This window comes from Panthera pardus, unplaced genomic scaffold (assembly GCF_024362965.1).
Source record: "Panthera pardus isolate Hobbes unplaced genomic scaffold, ASM2436296v1 HiC_scaffold_8, whole genome shotgun sequence".
Taxonomy (NCBI): Eukaryota; Metazoa; Chordata; class Mammalia; order Carnivora; family Felidae; genus Panthera; species Panthera pardus.
This window is the reverse complement of record NW_026527013.1, coordinates 24924492-24948782: the sequence shown is the minus strand read 5'-3', so window position 1 is coordinate 24948782 and position 24291 is coordinate 24924492. Positions and strand designations below refer to the sequence as shown.

General features: G+C 38.3%; 1 protein-coding gene across 8 annotated transcripts in view; it reads left to right on the top strand.

Annotated features, from left to right (window-relative positions):
* The first annotated feature begins 16263 nt into the window (after positions 1-16263).
* The window catches only part of TASOR (transcription activation suppressor), a 49862-nt gene continuing 41834 nt past the window's right edge, over positions 16264-24291 (top strand). For 4 of the 8 annotated variants that reach the window (XM_053897760.1, XM_053897759.1, XM_053897766.1 and 1 more), the window contains exon 1: positions 16265-16772. In XM_053897760.1, the coding sequence (XP_053753735.1) occupies positions 16445-16772 (328 nt within the window). In that variant the 5' untranslated portion in view covers positions 16265-16444. Of the gene's footprint in view, positions 16773-24291 lie in introns of all 8 variants that reach the window. The other 4 variants (XM_053897762.1, XM_053897761.1, XM_053897764.1 and 1 more) reach the window with 3 other exon arrangements.

The window sequence follows — 24291 nt, the reverse complement described above, 5'->3', positions numbered from 1 at the left end:
CATGTAGATTCTATTGCTAGGTAATCAAGTTCACTAGTTTATTTTGGGGTTTAGCAATGTCTAATCTTATTAGTGCCATTTAGAGAAATTTTAATTTCTGATACTATATTTTTCATCTCAGGATGTTCCATTTGGTCCTTTTATGTATCTTCCATTTCTTTCCTCATTGTGTTCATATTTTTATTTACATATGCTTACATTGTTATAATAGATACCTTAATATTCTTATCTGTTAGTCCCACCAACTGTATAATTTCTATGTCTGTTTTTATTGCTTTTTTTTTCTCAGTTATGAATCAACATTTTCCTAATTCTTGGCATGTCTAGTAATATTTTATCAAATAGTGAACATTACGAGTGTCTGAATTTTATTGTTTTCCTTTATAGAATGTTAGGCTCTGTTCCGGCTGGCAAGTAAGTTAATTATAGAACAATCTGATCCTTTTAAGGCTTATTTTAATTTTTGCTACAGGAGGTGTAAATTGGCTTTTACTCTGGGAATTGTTCAGTCTTACTACTGACTTGAGGATTTGGGTTAATTGACTTTCCCACATCTCTCCACTCAGCTCTGGGTATTACTCAATTTACAACTACAACTCACTCAGCCTTATGCAGTTTCACCTACACGTGCATGGTCAGGGGACATCTGAGTAAGAATTCTGGGTCTCTTTCTGCACAGCTCCCTATTCTCTAGAATTCTGACTTGCAAATTTCAGTCAGCTTGGCCTTCTCAAATTTTCAACTGAGAGAAGACTGCTGGGCTCTGATTGCATTTCCCTCCCCACATACATGCTGGGGAATTGCCTCTAGACAAAAGTCTGAGGTGGCTGTAGGGCTTAACTTTCTGTTTCCCTTCTTTCAGAGATCACAATCCATACTACCTATTGTGTAATGTCTTAAAACCATTGTTTTACATATTTTGTCCAATTTCCTAGTTGTTTATACAAGGAGGACAAGTCTGATCTTAGTTGTTCCAGTATGACTGGAATCAGGAGTCCTAAAATCATTTAAAACATTTTTGTTTTAAAATATACCAGGTACATATACAATGGAATATTATTCAGCCTTGAAAAGGAAGGAAATTCTCACACATGCAGCACCATGGATGAACCTTGAGGACATTATACTAAGTGAGCAAACCAATCATGAGAAAACAAATACTGTATGATTTCACTTATACGAGGTAACCAAAATAGTTGAAATCATAGCGACAAAAAGTAGAATGGTGGTTCCTATCAGCTAGGAGAGGGAGAAAGGGAAATTGTTCTTTAATGGGTACAGAGTTTCAGTTTTGCAAGATAATATAGTTCTGAAGAGTAGTTGCACATAATGTGGATTTACTGATCTATATTCTTAAAAATAGTTAAGATGGTAAATTTTTTGCTAGGCTTAATCATTTAAAGAAAAAAATTAATTATTACATATGGTAACAAATATTGTAATATATTTATATATTTACAATGTTATATTAAAGTATTAAGTATTTATGATCTTTATATATTATATTATACTATTGTTATGTTATTAATATATTTTAATGTGTAATTATATGCAATATAAAAGCAAATACATGAATAAATAATATTGTTAAGTAATAATTTAGCAATAATATTAATAATTAAATAAATTAAAAAACTTTTGAAAAAACAATGAACACTGTTCCTGTCACTAACATTTAATCTTGAGCCCCTTGAAGTACGGCTACTATTATTATCTACCTTTTAACAATAAGGAAATTCAGACACATAGTTAGAATATATTTTTTAAAAGAATTCCATTGAGGCAAGGAGGGGGGAAATGAATACTTATATTCATATACATACATACCTACATAAGAATTCCACTGTACCTTAAACCATGACCTTCGTAAAAGAGTTGGCAAACCACCAGCAAATGATCCCATCAAGATATTGTGGCTCATATTGGTTCCCTCCTTCTATTGTCTTAGGTCCTATCCATCCAAGAGCCTTCAGCGGTCTCAGAACTCTGGAAAGAATTCCATTCTGCCTAACTGTAATTCCATGATTACTATGAGAGAAACTAATATATATATTGTATATCAGGTAAGATATAAGTTTAGATATAAGACAAACTAACATATATATGAACATATATAAACATATATATATTCACATACTCTTCTGCTGAATATTTAAAAAATATTGTTAAGCAACATAAAAAAGTGGCTAAGGTTTTTAAAAACAGCTTAGTGAACTTTTGCTGCCCTCTGCTGGAAGGTTTATGTATATGCTCCCAAAGGTCTGGTTTGGGGCAACAAAAGGATTGGTTAAAAAGCATCAAGTGTTTTATTTACTAGCCCAATGATAGATTCTGTTCTCAGAGCCTGGATCTTCAAGAAAGTGTCTTGGGGCACCTGGGTGGCTCCCACGGTTAAGCGTCTGACTTCCGCTGGGGTCATCATCTCACGTTTGGTGAGTTCGAGCACCGTGGCTGGAGCTGGGCTCTGTGCTGACAGCTCCGAGGAACCTGGAGCTGGCTATGGATTCTGTTGTGTCTCCAGCTGTCTCTGACCCTCCCCTGCTCACGCTCTCTCTCAGAAAGCAGGAGACGCAACAGAATCCGAAGCGAGCTCCAGACTCAAAAAAAAAAAAAACAACAAAAACAAAAGTGTCTTAAAAAAAAAAAGAGCCTTAGACATTCTGCAAGTGTCTGCTTCAAATTTTATTTTCTAAACACTGAAATTATTTTTACAATAAAAACAATACGGTGTATTTAGGGGCGCTTGGGTGGCTCAGTCAGTTGAGCATTTGACTTTGGCTCAGGTCATGATGTCACAGCTGGTGAGTTCAAGTCCCGCATTGGGCTCTGTGCTGACAGCTTGGAGCCTGGAGCCAGCTTCTGATTCTGTGTGTTCCTCTCTCTCTCTGTCCCTCCCCTGCTTGCGTTCTGATTCTCTCTCAAAAATAAATAAATAAATAAATAAAAACAATAGGGTGTCTTTAAATGTTACATAATCTAATTTTGACACACCAGACACCACCTGAATCTAGCCTTAGAATGAAACGAGAAAATCTTAACCCATTCAGTCTTCTTACTATCTGCTCTTCTTAAACTTTTGTGCTCTATCACTCCATTTCAAACCCTATGGTCCTCTGCTATGCAATTCCAATAGGGAAAATACCTTATACTATTTCATAGGGGATGTTTTTTGCTTGAAATTTGTGAAGCATTGTAGGGTCTTCTGCATCTGAATAATGAATTGGAAGTGTTCTCATCCTTTATACAGCTTACTTAAAAACACCTGGCAATATCACTTCGTGGTTTACTACTTGGTCCTTTCAGGGAATTCTAGATTCCATATTTTTAAAAAAGGAATATGGTGGCAGGGAGAACAGCAACAGCTTCCTTAGTAACTATTATTGATTTCTTCCATCTCTTTACTTCTTCCCTCTGAAATTCTCTCACGCTGTAACACAAGCCTTGGTTTGTATCTAGGCCGACAACTACCAAGGCTGGGAGGTCCTAAGCCATCTCTTACCTAGATTTTAGCAAAGTGTCCTAACTGGTCTTCTGCCTTTATGTTATATCCCTAAAATCCACCTTCTATAACAAGAACCAGAATGATCTGCCTCAAATACACATCTGATTGGGTCAGCCTCTACCTAAAGTCACTAGGTTTTTATCTCTTGCCGTCAGGATTAGGTCCAAGTTCCTTAACATAGCACATGAGCTTTTTCTGTGATTCAGCTCAGCCTGCCTCTTGCATTCCCGCCTCACCCTGTATTCCAAAACAAGAGCCGCCTGTGCTTCCCTGCTGCATAAACATTTTTGCTTCTCACATTAGTATCTTTGTCCCTTTTTCTCACTGTCCTCTCTACCTGGATTCCCTGAATTCCCTGCCACTTCACTTCCTCTTCCTCTCTGGCCTTTGCTAGAGTGAGTCTCGACTAGATTGTCTCCTTTGCTTGATTGCTTTATTGTCTTTACGAGCAGGAACTACATCTTATGTTTAATCTTCTGCATCAGATACAGTTCCTGGCAAACACAAACTGTTCAATAAAGAATCGCTAAATAATTAAATGGGTTTAGCAAATAAGCACCAGTGACATGAGAGTGGTAAGCTCCAAATTATCAGTGTCCCAGTGTGAGGGTATGAGGCATTGTCCTACCTTACAAATTTCCTGGGTTATTGTACACAGGTTGTGATTGAAGGTTGCTTGAGACATTGAGATATGCTTGTATGTTAAAACTTGCAGTATGGTATGCCTGGGTGACTTGGTGGGTTAAGCATCCAACTCTTGATTTCATCTCAGGTCATGATCTCACAGTTTGTGAGATGGAGCCCACATCAGGAATCTGCTCTGATAGCACAGGGTCTGCTTGGGATTCTCTCTCTGCCCCTCCTCCACACATGCTCTCTCTGAGAATAAATAAACTTTAAAAAAAAATTTAAAAACAAACAAAAAACTTGCAATTTGACTCCACCTCAGACATCTTAGGTAGGAAATAGGGACTTAGGACTTTGCTTGCATAATTTATGAAGCTTAAATATCTGGGATACATTGTCTTGTGTGCAATTCTGCAAAAATGTAAGATCTGTCAAATATGCTTTTTGTAGAAATGCTCTTTACAGAGCACAAGAAATACTTGGAAAAATTTGACAGTATTAAATGTCTTACACGCCTTATTATATTAATAGGAAACAGAAATTCAACTAAAGGACATACGACCTATGATAGCAAATTGATTAGGAGAGTGATGAATTCGTTAGCATTTAAAGAAAAAGCAACACATAATGGTGAGTGTAACTAACATCTCTAGTAGGAATGTGGATAAACATCTTGAAAGGACTTATAGGGTTATATTGTTTTAATGCAATTTTTATTAAAGAAATGTATATAAATAGTATTTTATATTTAATATACATTTTGAGCCTTTGCAAAGTAAAGCAAAATGAATTTGAAACATTATTACCATATGCTGTCCCCAGAGAAACACATTTAGATTCTCAAGAGAATGGACTGATCACCAAATGGCACAAACCACAAGCAAGATTCCTCTAGACAAGTAACTAAACACCACATTTTCTTCAATTAGATAAACGTCTGGTGTTATGTTTCTATAATTTATGTAAATTGCAACTATAGACCTACCAATTATCCTATTTAAACTTGGCTGGTTCCCCAAAGACTTCTTAGAAGAAAACTTATAATAACTAGTTGCCTATCTATATAGAGCCACCGGGGGGTACCAAAACTCTAGGACATATTTTTTGTAAAGCTTTATTTTTACAAATCTCTTCTAACTAGTCAGGATTTTTTTTTTTTTTTACATTAAATGGAAAAATAATTGGGAAAAACATGGCTTTTTTGCATGTTTGGGAATATAATGAGAAAGGACATTTGAAATAAAATATTTAAAGCCAAACAGTAATCTAACTTTTATTTTAAATAGCTGAAATGGATTTTTTGGGAAAATAATCTGGAATATTTTATATTGATAATTCATGAGGACTTCTGTTCAATGTTATTTTTATAGGAGTTAATATTAATTAACTTTAATGAAAATTTAAAATATAAAAATCAAAAAAGACACAGCTAGCACTTTTCTACTTATATATGCACATATTATAATGGGTGGATATAGACATGTATAGATGTCAATTGTTGCTGCCTTAATTGACCCAGACTATGTTTCAGAGGTAATATTTGCATTATGCCACTGCTGTATGGGTAGAATCTGGTGTTTTTCCTTTTTCTTTGAAGAGAAAACATAGAAAATTGCTTACTCAGCTATCTCTACATAGTCAACACAGAAGTAAGTAACCAGTAAGCAAGTAAGTCAACCAGTAAGCACTGCTTGGAGGTCACAATAACTTCCTACATCATGTGCCTGAAAAAGTGTTTCCCCCAAGTTATTACTGGACCACTTTGTCAATTCCCTTTTCAAAAAAGCTTTATTGATATAATTCACATACCAACAAATTATTAAAGCATGCAATTAGTGGTCTTTAGCATAATCACCACATTTAATTTAAGAACATTTTCATCATCCTAAAAAGAAACCATACCCTTTAGCTTTCACCCCTAAATTCACCCATTCCTCCAGCTCTAGGCAACCACAAATGTACCTCTGTCTCTATAGGCTTCCCTATATTCCAGCCATTTCGTGTAAATGGAATCATTCCATACATGGCCTTTTGTGACCGGCTTCTTTCACTTAGCATAGGTTTTAAGGTTCATCTATGTTGCACATACCAATTCTTCATCCTTTAGTATTCATTCCATTGCATGGAGTATACAACATTTTGTTCACCTGTTTATCAGTTGATAGGCATTTGCTAATGTTCTTTTAAAATCAGTATTTACTGTGTAGCAAAAGGTCATGTCAAAAGCATCTTTTGTTACTAGGCTTTTATAAATTGGGAGAAAGTGTCCAAAGTTAAAGTCAGTCTGAATCCCCTGCTGGTACTGTGAAGTTCCAAATAATAAAGGAATAATCTGAATCATGTGATGTAAAAGGGAAAATTCTTGGTTCAGTTTTTGGTCAGTTGAGGAAACTGGATGAGTAATTTGCTTCTGTCTGTCTAAAAACCATCTACAAATCCGTAAGTGCCATTAGAAACAAGTAAAAATGAAAGAAGCTTGTGTTTGTAAGGGATTTGGTGGAACGTTTCCTATTGGAAGAATAGACAAAAAAGGGGAGAGAACTGACACATTGGAGAGTGACCGAAGTAAAATGGGGCTGTACTTCATCCTGTTTCTTATCTCTTGAGAGCCTTGATCAGCAAACTAGAGGCATAAAGCAAGTGGAATTTTTCGTGAGGTTCCAAAAGCCTGAAATCTGAGTTAGGAGACGCAAATTTGACTGCTGCTCTATCTCTTCTCAGTGGTGTTTCTTTCAGCAAGACAACTAAGCCATCGTTTCCCCCTCTGCCCAAAGTGGAAATGTTTCTCTGGCAACTTCTGTGAAAATTCAATATGGCAAGGGGAAGCCCCAGATTGTGAGCCTATGGTTAAGGATGGATGTTTTCAGCTGTCCGCCCAGGAGCCCAGCCTGGGGCCTGGTAGCAGAGAGGATTCCAAGAAGTATTTGTTGAGAGAATGAAGCCTGTGGCAAACCGTAAGGAGTTATTCAAATGTTCTTTCTGTCTTACTACTCCTTTTCTTCTAATTTATTCACTCTTCCAAACTAAGCGGTGAGATGCATTTTATTCTGAAAACATCAATTCCTACACGACGTTCTTTTGCCCTCCTGTGTTATAAGAAACATAAAAGCAAAGACACTTTTTAACTTAAATTTTTTTTTCACACATTTCACCACTGCTTGCACTCTTGCAATGTACCACTTCCTCTGGAACGTTTCTTTCCTCTTTGTGTGACTTGTTTCCTTGGTACCATCCTCCATCTTAGAGACTCTACAATGTAAATTTAGTATAAATCTGAGTCTTTCTTCAGGTGGAAATTGCAGTGGTATAAATGATCTCATGACTAGGTCTGTACTGGTCAGCCAGCAGATAGGACATGACCATCACTTCCAACTGTCAAATCCTTTGGATTTAAACAAATCTTGGATTTGGCAGGTGAAGTTCACCTGTCTTCTCAAATGCACTACAAGGCACTTTGAATTTGTATACAATGTTCAAAGGGCATTGACTAGACACACCTCAATTTATACTTTGGGTAAATTTATTTTGTTTATGTTTACTTATTTATTTTTGAGAGACACAGCAGGAAGAAGCAGAGAAAGGGAGACAGAATTCAAAGCAGGCTCAGTGCTGTCAGCACAGAGCCTGTTGCAGGGCTCAAACTCACAAACCGTGAGATCGTGACTTGAGCCAAAGCTGGATGCTTAACCAACTGAGCCACCCAGGTGCCCCTATTTTGGGTAAATTTAGATTCTTATGTAATGGATCCAGTTTGCATAAAGCCAGATATATCAGTAAACACTTAATGGGATAAACCCAAATCAGGTTGTGTGAGATATTAGCAATTTTCTAGCAAGAAAATACCAGATGCAACTCTTTGTCCTCAGCAATCAAAACATACTTCGTAAACACCTACTCTGTACCAAGCACTGTGCCGGGCCCTGGGAATACCATGGTAAGCAAACCCAGATATTGCCCTCAGCCCATGGAGCAGACCATAGGGTCTAATGGGAGAGACAGATTGAATTAAATTATCCCACAAATGAAGGAGTAATTGCAGATTGAGGGAAGTGGTAATAGTCTGAGTGCAAGAAACAAGATTCTATGAGAGCACCAAACAGGGAACCCAATCTAGACGATCGAGGAAGCTTACACGAGGAAGTGAAGCTTGAGCCAAAGAAAGTGCAGAAGCTAATTGGGAAGAGGGAGGCACGAGAAAGAAGAGCACACCACACTGAGGAAATAGCACATTAAGGTTGATCATGTGGCAAGGAAAGCTTGGCAAGTGTGCCAGACTGCTTAGGGAAGAGGAGTGCAGATGGAATGGTAGATAAGGGTTAGAATCAGCAAGGTTCGGGGTGCCTGGGTGGCTCAGTAGGTTGAACGTCAGACTTCAGCTAAGGTCACGATTTCATGGTTTGTGAGTTCGAGCCCCACATCAGGCTCACTACTGTAAACGCAGAGCCCGGTTCAGATCCTCTATCCCCCCCCACTCTCTGCCCCTTCCATGCTCATGCTCTCTCTCTCTCAAAAATAAGCAAAACATTTAAAAAAAGAAGAAGAAGAAGAATCAGCAAGGCAATATGGACCACGTGAAGAATTCTTTATCCCTTGAATAACGAGAACCCTCATTTTTGTTTTTTTGTTTGAAGAATAACATCATAGGGTAAAAGGCACAACTGTAAAGTGTACAGTCCAATAAATATTTATATACGTATACCCTGTGTAACAATCACCCAAATCAAGATACAGAACATCTCCATCATTCCAGAAAGTTCCTCATGTCTCCTTTGAATCAACACCCTCTCCCCACCACACACAAGGAAACCACTATTCTTTTATCATCATAGATTATTCTTGCCTGTTCTTGAACTTCATATAAGTGGAATCATAGTATACACACTCTTTTTGTATCTGACTTATTTCATTTAACATTGTGCCTGTGAGATTCATCCATAGTATTAAATTTAACAGAAGCCTTAGAAGGGTTCGACTCAAATGAAACAAAAACTTAACAGTAACTTAGTAAACTTAGTAACAGCTCTTGATTCCTGGGTTTAGTCGATACTTGTGGTTACCAGAGTCAGCTGTGTAGTTGAAGAGATACTTGCTTACTTGCTCATCCCTAATTATATTCTTATCTTCAACTGAGACTTCTCTTCATTGCATGGATGTTTTTTCCTTCCAGACATCAACCATGAATGAATTTCAAACAAATTTGTCGTCAAACTACAGGGTCTTTTTTTTTTTTCCCCCTTGGGAGAGATACGGGGGCGGGGGAGCAGAGGGAGAGAGAAAATCTTAAGCAGCCTCCACGCCCAGCACAGAGCCGGATGTGGGGCTCCATCTCACAACCGTTAGATGGTGACCTGAGCCACAATCAGGAGTCAGATGCTTAACCAGTTGAGCCCCCCCCCCCCCCCCCCCCCGCCGCGGGAGCCTCCCTTGTTTTGTTGTTGTTTGTGTTGTGTTGTGTGTGTGTGTGTGTGTGTGTGTGTGTGTTAAACAGGGTCTTTCTTATACCTACTTGGGATACACTCAAGAAATATCTCGTCAGTGAGGAACAGGATAAGCACTTTGGAAAAAGAAGATTCCATGGAAGAATTGTTGTTTTATCTGAAGTGTAATGGAAGGAATGACACTTTCATATTTTTTGATGCATCTGAATAGGCAATGGAGTTGCCTTGTAATACTGTCTTTATTCATAAAGACATGGGTTGGACTAATTAATCTCTTAAGATCCTTGGAGTTCTATGAATTGAATCTGGTAGTGGTGGTTTTGTTGGTTGGTGTTCATTATCTTTCCATACTGCTGCTTTTCAATGGGCATGTCAAAAAAAAAAAAAACTTAGCTGTGTGACCTTGAAGTTTCAAGGTATGTGTGATCATAAGTAGCATCTATTACCTGAAAAAGACACATGAAAATTGCCTTGCAAATGTTAGGGGAATGTTGTTACTATCCATCTTATTAGTGATTTTTTTACTTCAGAAGTACTATTAGTGGTGCTTCTGTTTGACTATGTGTGAATCTTGTAACTATTTACTTACCTAATAGCTTTCTTTGATCAGCATGTGGAAGTCTATAATTCCTCTAGATTGAAACATAGGGACCCTTCTAAAATCTCTGTATTGGCTTTCTGGATGATTACTGAGATACTAGTTTTACTCTTGCTAATGACAATGACAGCTTCTGAGCATGATTTTCTATACCTTCTTTCCCTTTCTTTTTAAAAAAATAATTTTTTGGGTAAGGGATGCATTCATATGTTTTAAAGTATGAGAGGGTGTGAAGTCTCTCCTACTTCTTTCAGAACCTAGTCCCTTTCCATAGGACACCAATGTTGCTAATTACTCATGTAGCTTTCCACAAAAGTTTTATGCAAATAGGTACATATACTTAACTGTATTTCCCCCTTTTTGGTGCAAATGCTACTACCATTCTATCCATCCTGTTCTGTACCTTGCTTTTTTTAAGCACATAATGAGCTACTTCATTCCAAAAAAGGAATTGTTTTAAGTACCTACCTCATAAAGTTGAGAAAATTGAATAAGCTTAACATATGCAAAGCACTTAGAAAACACCAAGTATATTGTAGCCTCTATGTTAGTTTTCCGTTTCTGCATAACAAAATTACCACAAACTTAGTGGCATAAAACAATACCCATGTATTAATCTCACAGTTTCTGTAAGACAGAGTCTGGGCATGGCTTAGCCGGTTTCTGTGCCTGGGTCTCACAAGGCTGAAATCATGATGTCAGCTGGGCTTCATTCTCACCTGGAGACTCACTAGGAAAGAATTTGCTTCTAAGTGCTCTCAAGTGTTGGCAGCTGGAGAACCCGTGGCAGTTTGCTTTATCAAAGCCAGCAGCACAGGAAAGTCTCCACTGCCTGGAGTCTCTGTCCTCAGGGAATGAGTACGTCCTCTATTTTTTTTTTTTTCCATTGAGATATAATTCGTAAGTCACAAAATCCATCCTTTTTAAAAAACAATTTTTTAAGTATGCTCTATGCCCAACATGGGGCTTGAACCCATGACCCTGGGATCAAGAGTTGCATGTTCCATGGACTGAGCCAGCCAGGCACCCCAAAATCCATCCTTGTAAAGTGTATAATTCGAAAAAATAATAAAGTGTATACTTCAAGGCAACTGACTGGCTCAGTCAGAAGAGTGTGTAACTCTTGATCTCAGGGTCATGAGTTAGAGCCCCATGTTGGGTATAGAGATTACTTAAATAAATAAAAACTTTAAAAAAGTGGGGCACCTGGGTAACTCAGTCAGCTAAGTCATGATATCACAGTTTGTGAGTTAGAGCCCTACATCCTGCTGTCTGCTGTCAGCACAGAGTCCGCTTTCCATCCTCTCCCTCTTCTCTGCCCCACCCCCCTTCACTCTCTCAAAAATAAACATTTAAAATTTTTAAAATAAAATAAAAATAAAAATTTAGAAAGTGTATAATTCAGTGGTTGTTAGTATATTCACAGAGTTGTGCAACTATCATCATATCTAATTTCAGAATATTTTCATTACCCCCAAAAGAAATCCCATACTCATTAGCAGTTTGTCTTCATTCCCCAGCACCCACCCTGCCCCCCCCCCCCCCCCTTCAAGCCTCTGGTAACCACCAATCTGCTTTCTGTTACTATGGATTTGCCTATTCTGAACATTCACACGAATGGATATGCAATACAATATGTGGCCTTTCATCGCTGGCTTCTTTCACTTAGCATAATGTTTTCTTCAAGTTGCATCCATGTTGTAACGTGCCAGTGCTTCATTCCTTGTTGTGGCTGCATAGTATTCCATTGTGCGGATATATCCTATTGGTAGATATTTAGGTTGCGTCCAATCCTTTCCTACTACAAACACTTGATATCCCATTATAAACAACAACAGATATGCCCGAATAAACATTTTGAATGAAAATGTGTATAGCTGTACTATAAATTTCTAGAAGTAAAATTGCTAGAACAAAGGTTTATGCATCTGTCAGGCTCTGAGCTGACAGCATGGAACCTGCTTAGGATTCTCTCTCTCTCTCTCTCTCTCTCTCTCTCTCTCTCTGACCCTTCCCTGTTCACTCTCTCTGTCTCTCAAAAATAAATAAACATTTTTAAAAACTAAAGTACTGTTTGAGGAAGGGAGGTGAAATTGTATCTGGACTTTATTTTACCACTGATAAAAGAAGTTAGCATATACTGGTTATTAACAACCCTGCCTCACTTTCTTTATCTGCAAAATAGGGATAACATTAATGCTTTTCATGGGGATTAATGAGACAATACATGTAAAACTTTTATACCAGTGCCTGATACATAGAAAGTGCACAGTAAATGTTAAGTCTTATTAGCTGGCAATGTGATCTTGGGCCACTGTCTTTCTTTATTTTTAAAATGAGAAGTTGAAGTAGGTTATTATGTTTCCAAGTTTTAAAATGTGAATGCAGTTATTTATTTATTTATTTATTTATTTATTTATTTATTTTTAAGAGAGAGAGCACAAACAAGGGAGGGACAGTGAGAGAGAGAGAGGGAGACACAGAATCCGAAGCAGGCTCCAGGCTCTGAGTTGTCAGTGCAGAGCCTGACACCAGGCTCCATCCCACCAATCCTGAAATCATGCCCTGAGCCAAAATCAAGAGTCAGGTAGGAGTTCACCCTACTGGGCCACCTAGCACCCCTGTGTTGTAGGTCGCGATCACTTATGAACTCCGGACAGCAAAAACAGGATCGAAACAAGTTTATTATGGCTAGGCCAGACAGGGAAATACAACAGGTCCCGAACGTCTGGCCCCGAACAAGCTTAGGAAATTTCTTATAAAGGCTACATCGACCAATCGAATCGCAAAGGATGGCAGTTGGAGAGGGCGGGCTCCAATCAAACAGTCCTAAAGGCTTTTGAAATATGGCGCCTGACTCTAGCTAGTTGAATGATGAATCATGTTGTTTATAATATTAGCCTTCTATCTAGTTCGAACAGGATGTGATGACTGAAAATGGGGAAGCGCGATTATGCCAAGCAGGTTTACAGAAGCTCAAACAAGCAATTAAAAGGGAAGGTTTGTTTTCCAGTAACTCAGCAAATGTGGTTTTAGGCAGAACTAATGTAGGGAACAGCAACAGTATTTCTATGAAAGCCCGAAGCAAACACAGGTTCACCTCACCATCTCATGTTCTGAAGTCCCTTTAAGTTTATATGGGTCATAGCTTATTCTCGGCCTACGGAAGGCTAGGTCCGTTTGCCCTTTATCAGCCTGGATATTTAATTATATACTGTCTCCTATTGTTCTCTAATGTTCCTTGTGTTATTGTTTTGTTCATTACTGTGGATGGGGGCAACATAGGTTTTATACTTTTAACCTTTGGTAGTCTTTACTCTAGAACCATGTGCTCTGTAGTAGCTCATCCCCTTGCATTTCCTCTCTCCCTCCCCTGCCTTGCCCTACCAAATATATATATATATATATATATATATATATATATATATATACATATATATATACTGGATATCTATATGCATAAATATACATATGGATAGCCTCTCTATCTTACTGTGTTAGTTTTCCTGAGATAGGTAGGATTTAGCCAATTTATGCCCCCTCTATCCCTTTCTTGTAGCTGAAACTTTACTTCATCTTTAGGTCTCTGCTTAGTCATCACCATAGATCCTAATTTTACATATATTCCCACTGATTTGTAAACTTGAAGGAGGTAACCACGTCCATTTGCTTCAGAGTTATAGCCTCATCACATAGCAGTGCTTAGCTCCCAATAAGCAATTAAAAAGTATTTTTAATATTGAATATTAGTAATGTGACCCAGCTAAACCTAAACATTTTTGCTATGTACAATAACTGAATATATAGTTAAGATTATGTTAGAGCTTCCTTTTTTTTTTTTTTTTTTTTTTTTTTTACCTTATGAGATATAATAGTAAATTCATTAAAAAAAATTTTAGGGGCACGTAGGTGGCTCAATGGGTTGAGTGTCCAACTCTTAATTTCGGCTCAGGTTGTGGTCTCAGGGTCGTGGAATCAAGCCCCATGTCAGATTCCATGCTGAGCATGGAACCTGCTCAAGATTCTCTCTCTCTCTTTCTCTCTCTCTCTCTCTCTCTCTCTCTCTCACCCCTCCCTCTGTCCTCCCCAGCTTGCACTCTCTAAAAAAAAAAAAAAAAAAAAAAAAAATTAAATAATTTGGAATGGAAAAAATTTTGATCTCACAAAATTTAAGATTCAATCTCTGTGGAAGACGAATGGTTTCTCTGGCCTTAGTTTTAGGTAACTCATTACCAACAACCAGCACCAGCACGTTTGCCTTATATATAGCCTAAGGGTTTCTACTTTCCAAATAGAATGGCTTTTGCTGAGCAAATGCAGAAAGCCTTAGTTGAGTAATGGCACCAGTGTGCAGTTAGCTCCTACTTATCTTTTGATCTGATAAGAATGAGCTTGCAGGGATGCCTTTAATGAACCAACAAAAAAGACAGCATCTGGAGACCTCAACATCTGAGTCTGATCTTCTGTAACCTCATTTATATCAAGTGAAGCCTCTTTCCCTAAGTTTAAAGGTTACTTTTAACTTAAAATAATGTAGCGTTTTGTCTCAACATAGCCCCACGTGTATTCATCAGTATTTAAAAATGTTTTTACATTAACTATTTACTAAAAGGAGTGACTGTTTTAAACTCACTTTACTATGGTTTACTGAGCTGATGCAAATATATTGGGCAAGCATGATTAACTTTTCAAGATCGGCTGGGATGGTATTTAACCGGACACAGGAATCCAACTTTCCTGTTGCCCTTGGGAATGTTCTTTAAGTACTAGCCATGTGGCAAGGCCTAGGGTTTTATTATAATTATAGGTTTGGTCAGCCAACTGCTTGGGAGACGGTTGGAGTTTGAAAATGGAGATATGGTCCCAATTCTGACCCTGCTGCTTGGAGACTCTGAGCAAAGTATCCTCATTTCTTCATCCATAAAATTCATAAAGGTGCGGGATTGCTGTGAAGATTAAGTCTTAGAGAAGCGGTGAAGTGCAAGCACTCTATGTCGGAGTTAAATAGACCTGCCTTCAAATTCTGATTTTATTAACTTAAATTGCTCAATGTCTTGCAACACTTTTTAAATTGTGTAAAATAGTGTGTTCTTGATACCTCTTGTTGTGAAGATTCAATGGAGATAAAGTGCCTGGTATACAGAAAGCACCCTGTAAATACTGACTGTACTCAAGATAACTCATGATGGTAATTTCAATCTAGTTAGCATAAAGTATTTAAACTGCCTTCCACTTGACGGTCAAATTGTTTTAAAGGAGAGCGACCACCTGCTGTATATTTTTTAATGTGGCTGCAAACTTTTGTATTTTTCTTTAATATATACTCAATACAGGAAAACCGAAAACACCAAAGAAGAAAAGTCTAAAAGCCAGCAGTCCCCCTCCCTTCAAGCTCCCCAGAATCAAATCCAGTTAACACTAGGCTGTGAAGTCACATTAAAGCGTCTCAGGTATTGTCTGCTGGCTGGAGGCGTGTCACTGGTTCTAAAGCTTTAAGATAAAAAGGGATGCGGGGAGTAATATATTGTAAAGATGTAGATCCGGTGGTCAAGGCAGATCACTGGGCCCAGAGGCTTTCAGGCTGTCGTCGTCGTAAGACCACTGTCTTATCTCCTCTCTCCAGGTCTATCTATGCACGCAAATACTTCACAAAGCCGGGTTCATCCTGCATCCACTGCTTGAATCCTGTTTTGGCTGAAGGAACTCGTGCCGGGGGGGAAGGGCCGTTATCTCGCTAAGACAGGCGACGCCTGAGCTCACGGGACCTATCAGGCGCGCCTTCCTCGCCAGCGGCGCTGGCCAGGCGCGGTCCGAGAACTCGCAGCTCGCCTTAAGCCCTGTCCACCCCGCAGCGGTCCGCGGCGTCGAGGTATTCGCAGGGCGTTGCGGTCGCCCCTTTTGGCGGGCTCGGGCGCCCCGAGGCTCCGCCCCCCAGCGCTGTCTATCCGCACCCGCGGAGGCGGGCACCGCGCCCCCATTGGCGGAGAGGCCCGCGACGGCCCCGCCCCCTCCCGGCCCCGACGCCAGCACGTTGAGTGGCGGGGGCCGGCAGAAGAACTGCCCGAGCGAGGAGCGGCTCCTAGGGCGGGCGGCACGGTTGGGGCGCCGGCGTTGGGGCCCCGGAGAGGCTGTTGGGTCGGGACCGGGGTCCGCGGCCACGGGGGGAAGGGGGTGGGTGGGCTGAGAGCAGCTCGGCAGCGAGGCCGGCCCGTCGCCCCTTCCCCCCACCCCCGCCGACCTTGCCGGCAGAAGCTTCCCGGAGCTCTTCACGCCGGCGCGATGGCGACTGCTGGGGAGACGGAGGCCTCTCCGCCGACGGACGCGAGCTGGGAAAGTGGCGGCGGCGGGGACGACGAGATGAAGCAGGCGCTTCCGGAGCTTGAGTCCTCCCCACAAAATGGCGGCGGCGGCCTCAGCATCGCGGAGCCCGGCGGCGGCGCCGGGCCTGAGGAGACAGCAGCGGCCTCGGCCGCCCCGAGCGTCAGCCACGAGCAGACTCAGGACTCGTCTGAGGCGGGCGCGGCCGCTGTGCCCAAAGGCCCCGAAGAGCCCGAAAGACCCGTTAGGAGGAGTTTTCAGATCCCCAGGAAGAGCAGAGAAAAGAAAGGTGGTGCTTCCCCTCTCCCCCAACCCCTCTTTCTCTCTCCCCTCCATCTTTTCATTAGAACCTCTCTGTCTCCTCTTCCCACACCCATCCGAGACACGTAAACACGCATGCAGCGCCAGCCGCCTCTCCCCTCACTGCCACGGCCACCCAGCTGCTGCGCCTGGTGCGAGAGGAAAGCGGTGGAACCACGCTCCCCTGCTCCCCCTCTCCCCGTGGAAGTTGGAAGTAGCTCAGGTTTGAAGCTTGTCCGTAAGGCTGCAGCTCCCAGAGAGGAAAGATGGTGCTCGGCGCCCCTCCCTCCCAACCCCTGAAGGCACAGAAGCTGGTGTGTCCTCCTCAGGATGCTTCTGACAAGTCTCACTCTGGAAATAGCCCGTGGCCGTGGATTCTGGGGCTTTCTCCAAGGCCATTGCATTCAGAGGACCACAAGTGCTTCTCCCTATGGAAATTCTTCAGCTAGAAGTGTCTACTTGAAATTTGCTCGATGTCAGCGTCTCCCCTTGTTTAGAAATCTCCATTAGATGTGATCCATGCACACTGCTGTCTTCCATCACACTTCATTTCCATGTAGATTTTTCCCCCCTTGTTCAAGCGTTAGATTAAAATAGGTCTCTCTTTAAATCCAAACTTTGGTATGTTTTCTCTTGTATTTGAGAAGAATGGGAAGGTAGGTTCTTGGTGCAGTAATTTCCCTATGGAAAAAATAGAAGTTAGCTTATGCCCAAGAGTCACCAACTTGATCTTGCAGATGAGAGAACTTAAGTTGGTTTTTTGGTTTTTTTAAGGCCAGTCACTTGTTTTTTGGTTTTTTTAAGGCCAGTCTACTTTTTGGAACCAATATGGGAATAGTTACATGAACTACTTTTACGTTTTTAAAACAATGCTATATTGGGACACATTTCTAATGGAGATCAAAAGTAGTATTATGGTTTTCTATTACACTGTTTTTGACTCTCCAGTGATTTGGACTTAGTCAACTTAAAGTCTCTTTTTGTTTTACCTCATGGTTCAGGTTTTCATGATTTACTTTGGGAAATAATAGGAATTTTTTATTTGCAGAATGCTTTTTTATTTGTAATTAAAGTCTTAGTAGACTTGGAATCTTGATTGAAGCATGTGCTTCTTTTTTCCATGTGCTTAACCACCTCCATTTGCACAACTGAAATTGTTAGAGCCTTGTATCAGGAAGATACAAATAAAATCAAACTTAATTTCTTTTTGGATGAGAAAACCAAGGAAATCCTTGGTGTCAGAAACCATGTTGACAAAGATGAAGTTACCTTTTGCCCACTAGCATGAGGAATGTTTCTAGAAATATCTTTTAGGTGAATTAATGTAATGTATTTTAGAGTTCAAGGGGATATTTGTAAAGGTCAAGGCTGTCCATTATTTTGGTTTATTTAGTCAAGATTTATGGTACGGCCTATATGAGGAAAGTTAGATGTTCTTCCCAAATTAATCAATTGCTAGAGAATAGGTTGGAAGTACATTCACGTGGCCTCTGGTTTATGAGGTAGGAGATTGAACTTTTCTCTTGTTCCTAGCTTGATAAAATTTTGAAGTCCATTTTTTCCTTTTTCCTCTATTTCTTTCTTTTCTTTCCTTTTTTCTTTCATTTTTAAGTGCCCAAGAATATGGTTTATGTTACACCATAAACAATGGATGTACCATCTTTTAAAACTTTTGATAGGACCAGAATATTGGTGTAGAAAGCCTCATAGTTTGGTTTGAAATGAGGGAAGTCACCAGGAAATGTTAAAAGGCACTGTTTACATGTATTTTTTTTTAATTAGGTAAATCCAGAGGTTGCTGTAAAATAGAACTTTATTTGAACACACTAAAAGTGGAAATAATTGAGGAATTAGGAAATATAAAATCTAGCTGTTTTCTCCCCCGAGTCTGATGCTCCATGGGGAAAATTTGTTTTCCATTTTCATGTAGAGGCAAAAGGTTGTCAACCTTGGGGAAGTTATAGCTAAGGAAAATAAAACACACTGGACTTTCTTCATATTTAGTGAAAATAATTGATGCACTAAGCAGCAGCTGTTCAAATAATTCAATAACGACTTAACTAGAGCTTTTAAAACTTAAATAAGCAGGTATTTTACCACCATGGACTTTATCCTATCCAAACTGAAAGAAGTTAGTGCTTGGTGATAGAATTTAATAGAAAAATTCAACTTTTCATTATTTTAAAAAGAAAGTTTTATTAGAAATGGTATAGCAGGTACTGTTAATTTCGCACTTCATCCCCAAATCTTTGCCTCTTGAAAGGTATCACTTTATGTATAGGATGTGGCTAGATACTAGTTGTGGTCACGGGAGTCTTTTATCATGACTATTAAATCATTTTCAGGAGATCCCTCTGAACCTTCCAGTATCAAAGATTCTGTTGCATTCATATTTTAATATGGCAGACCTTTGCTTGTGACTGTGCGTTTCCAGTGAAACTTAACATGACTTGATTATGGTACCTCAGATATATGTGAGTATAGCTTGCTGACTCAAAGTTCGTTTCCTTGTCTTGACAGTAGCATAACATGCAGAATACTGCCATTCTAATTGATGGTAGTGGCAAACACTTTATAGTGCTTAGTAAGTTGTGGGCATTGTTTAAGGCAGTTTACATGTGTGGACCAAATTCTATGTAGTAGGTACTATTCCCATTTTACAGATGAGGAAACCGAAGTATTGAAAAGTTAAATAACTTGCCCAAGGTCACACAAATTCCAACTTGAACTTGGGATTTGAATTTAAGTGTACAGTACTTATCATTACACAAACTGTAGCAAGACTTCTTTTTTTGTAATATAAGTGCTCTTGTTAGCTTTTGATTTGACCTATTAAATTTTTTAACCTATGTTAAACTTAGATATATTTAGTATGTCTTCATCTCTGGGGTATTTTGAGATTCAGAAATTATGTTCATTATGAAATTAACACATTTAATCTGTGGTGACAGATTAAATGACCTAACTTGACTGGGAGGGTAAAATTTTACTCTTTGATGTATGTTGTGTTGTTTATTGGCTGGGCTCTTCTATAGTGTAAAGAGGCACTGTTCTTATATTTAACCAAATTGTACAATTGGATTTTGTCGGTAGATGTTTCTCTATTGCCTTCTTTTACCCTAAAATCTAATACTATAAGTCATTAAAAGTAAATTAAAATTGGCAATTTGATATAATTTTTCCCTCCAAAGTTCTTGGGACATGAAGTAGTGATGATTCATTTTCTGGAAAGTGTTTATTGGTCAATGTTTTTTTTTCTGTAGGACACAAGACTAACTTCTCATGCACCTGCGTCCATACTGGTCTAGGCTAGCACAGTTAATGGCTAATTCTCCTTCCCAGCACCCATCTTTTCCCACAGAATTTGCAGTTGTCTTTTTTAAGACTTGGAGCAAAGTTTCCTTTAAGGAAATTTGCATCGTGTTTCAGTAGTTGTATATGAATGACTGGGTTCTAAGTACCACAGATTTCCCTATTTACAGGTAAGCAGGGAAGTATAGGCAGAATCCAGTTATCCACATAAAACATTTGATAGGTGTGTATCAATTTTAAGTAATGTAAGTAAAATTTTCTTTGACCTATTCCCTGGGCCAGAAAAAGTCAATAGTTTTTAGTTTTAGTCATATTTGTACTTGTTTCTCTAGTTCTCTGCCAGCAGATTCGTTCTTAATTCTATATTGTGTTCAATCTTGATTTAGAGATGAAACGTCCATTCCTAAAGCATTATGTCTTTAGCAATTTTATTAGACTGGAGAAAAGTGATTTTTAAAATATCTTTCAAATAAATTATTGGAAGGAACAAATGGCTAGACATCAGAGAGATGGATTCAGAGAATTGAACACACATGATCTGCAGCCTACTCTTGGCTATTTCCTTTTCTTCCATGAATTAGTTACTTTAAATTGGAATGTTTATTTCAAATTGGCTATTTATATGTTTTGATAATAGTGGTCTATCTTTTAAAAGTTTAGCTTATTTTTACATATATGTATAGATGGGTTTTTGTTTTACATATATACATAAATCGTAATACAAACATAAAGATTGGCATTTACACTAAGTAAATTGGTAAAAGTAATTGAAAATTGTTTCTTTGACAAAGGAACAAAGCTGTTGCATGACTTAAATTTTATGTCTATTCCAACTGCTTAAATAGAACATTAAATTCAATATATATTTGTATGCTACCAGTAGTCAAAAATATTTAATGATAGTATGGATAGTGTGGAGTCAGGAGACCTGAATTCTAGTTCTAATTTTGTGATCCATTTTCCTTGTCTGAATTATAAATCTCCTAATGTCTTTAAATCTGTTCTTCAGTCCCATAAAACATCTATTATCAATTTTGTCCGTAAGGAACCTTGTAAATTATGTACATCAACTCATTTCTGACATGTATGTTATGGAAATCCTATAAATAAGCAAAATCGTGTTTCTCGGTGTGTGGAGGAACTATGGTTACTTCTGTTAACCTTTAGAACCCTAAAAAGGGCACGTTGGCTTTTGGCTCTATTAAAATGAGAAAAATGAGATTTGATAGAAGAGACACATAAGAGGGTAGAAAGAGCATAATCCTGGACATCAAGTTCTTTTTCTTTAATACCTAATTTTCTGTGTCTAAGTGTTCTATATGATTTCTTGGTCTAAAATGAAGAAACAATTTTATTCTCCCAGTTCTGTAATGATCAGTTTCAGCTCTTACACACACACACACACACACACACACACATATATATCTTCTACTTAGAGTTCAGGATATAAGATTTGGAGCTAGGCAGCCTGAATTTGAATCCTACCTGCCCTGTTATTCACAACTATGCAACCTTGGGTCATATTGGCTGTTAGCTCTCAGGTTCATTTGTGAAATGGGTATAATTGAACTAAGTAGGATGGTTTTAATGATTAAATGAGATCATTCATGTAAAGCTCTTAGTATAGTTATCTAAATAGTAATAATGACCCACTAATGGTTAGACTCAGTAATTGTCAGAATCCAGAAAACAATATATTGGATACTGACTTTTCATAAGTGAAATAATTATCATAAAATGTTCTGTTCCCCATTTGGATAATCACAGGGTTGTTTATTAATTGCCTCAAATAATGGCCTATAATTAAGATTATGATGTATACATGTTTTCTTTAAGAGAAGTGATAGGATATGTTGACCATGGGATGTGGAGTGTTAAGAGGATTATTAAGGACAAAATAGGCCACTAGGGAATGTACATTCAGAACAAAAACTTGTTAAATTTCTAATTATGATTACCAGCACTTTGACTTGAAATCCTTAAAAAGAGTTAACAGCATAATTTTATTTTTGTAGAAATGAAAACTGGGAGGAAAAAGAGAAATTACAACTTTGGCCTAACTAGTAAAGCCAAAGGAATCATTTGATATATAAAATAACTAGGACACAGGCATCTTTTTCTATATTTTCATTCACAAGAATGTTTTCCCCCCACTGGCAGTCTACTTGAGGACACTTGACATGACTATAGGACATTGCTTTGGAATGAAACAAATGTTAAGTACTTTTCTGATAATTGGAATGTTAATTTCTCTATAAACTTATATGATGAAATTTTCCCCATATGATTAGATTGATAGTCAAAATAGTGTTGGGACAGCTTAACTAAGGAAAATGCTTTATGTAGACTTGTAAGATTTCATAGAAGTTTAAAGCCACATGAAACTTTTGCAGAAGGAGCATTTTAGATGTCTGAAGTCACTTAGAAACAACAAAAAAAGGAATCGTGCATAAAACCCAATTTTTGAAATCATGCTTAACCCATTTTGGATGTGAAAGACTATTCCAAATACATGCTGTTCTCCTTGCCAAGTTTTTCCCAATTTAGTTGGGGACAGTCACAAAGATGTTTTTTCCTATTCTATAAAACTGATTTGACTTAAGAGGATTTATTTCAGAGCTTATATTTTGTTTTACATATTACTGAATTATTGAATCTGTGGGACTTAATTTAAGATGACACAGCAATGATACTTTGGTAGGTGTAGAATATGTTTGTATTCAGTATAAACTTTTAAGTTTATTTTGAAAGAGAATGCAAGTGGGGGAGGGGCAAAGAGGAGGATAGAGAATCTGAAGCAGGTTTGGTGCTGCCAGCAGAGAGCCTGATGTGGGGCTTGAACTCATGAATAATGAGATCATGACCTGAGCCAAAGTAGCTGTTTAACCAACTAAGCCACCCAGGCACCCCTCAGTATAAAAATCATTGAGAAAGTTTATTCTCACTTTCTTTACGAACTTACTTATTCAACTTACTTGGGTCCAGTGCTCACAGTTCTAGCTACTGGCATATGATAAAGGTAGGGTAATAAAGCACATATGGTTCTGGCTCTGGTGGAGGTTACAACAGTAGAGGTTACAACAGTAGATTATTGAATGTATTCATCTGCTACAAATTTGATTATAGGACACTTTGTGTTTAATTGTTCTATTTGAGGTTTTTTTTTTCTGATTAACCCTAGTCAGTGTCTTCATTGCATTATAACTATGTTGGCTTTATTTCTTTTAGTGTGTGATCCCAAAGTAGTGGGCACCGTATATACACATTTTGTCATCGATATACACATTTATACACACGTTACAGTTTTACAGACACTTTTGTAATAATATACATGGTTTGGTGAATGGATGGATGGATATGTCATTTGACATGTCCTTTAAAGCCTAATAGTATGTTTAGAAAATATGGTGAAAATATCTTATTTGCTGTCTAGTACTGTTAAGAGTACGTACAATTTTTAGTCGTAGCCTAAAAGTATTTTGACCATGAAATTTATTGACTCTTTAGAAATAGTACCTCAAAAGAAATTAAAGTAACACAGTATAACAAAGTTCTATGAATGAATACTTCTATATACAGTGAAATATAAGTAGTTCCTTTTTTGGCTTGGGGAAATTTTATGTACATAGATTCTTGAAATTTATTATTAAGTTAAACTATGTCATGCATGAAGTGGAAATTTGAAATTATTAGACCAGTAATCCACTGGTCTAAGAACAAGTGGATATTTAAGTATTTTAAAAATTAAATGGGTTGTGGAATAGTTGTAGGTGTGGAGAGTAAAAACTTTTATTGTCTTACTTGAACAACAGATGTTGTGCTTAGAGCTTTTTCCGTGTATTGTATCATGTGTGGCATGTAGAATTTAGTGGTTATTAGGATAGCTGGAATGAATTCTTACAGGTAGGAGAACTGAGCTTATTTTTGGTTAAGTGAATTGATTTACCCAGGGACTTCCACAAAGCTAGTAAATGCTGGATCTGATATTTGTGTCCATGCTTCACTCCAAAGCTCTACATCTTTCCATTTCACTAAGCTTTCATAATGTCCCACTACTTTGTATTGGTAATACAAGAAGCCAATGGATGCAGTGTATTTTATTCTAACGTTAGTACTAAAAACCAGGTAGGATAGTTTTATTATATAGATACATAAGTATCTTAAATGTTTTTATGCATTCATTTATGCTGTAAGCA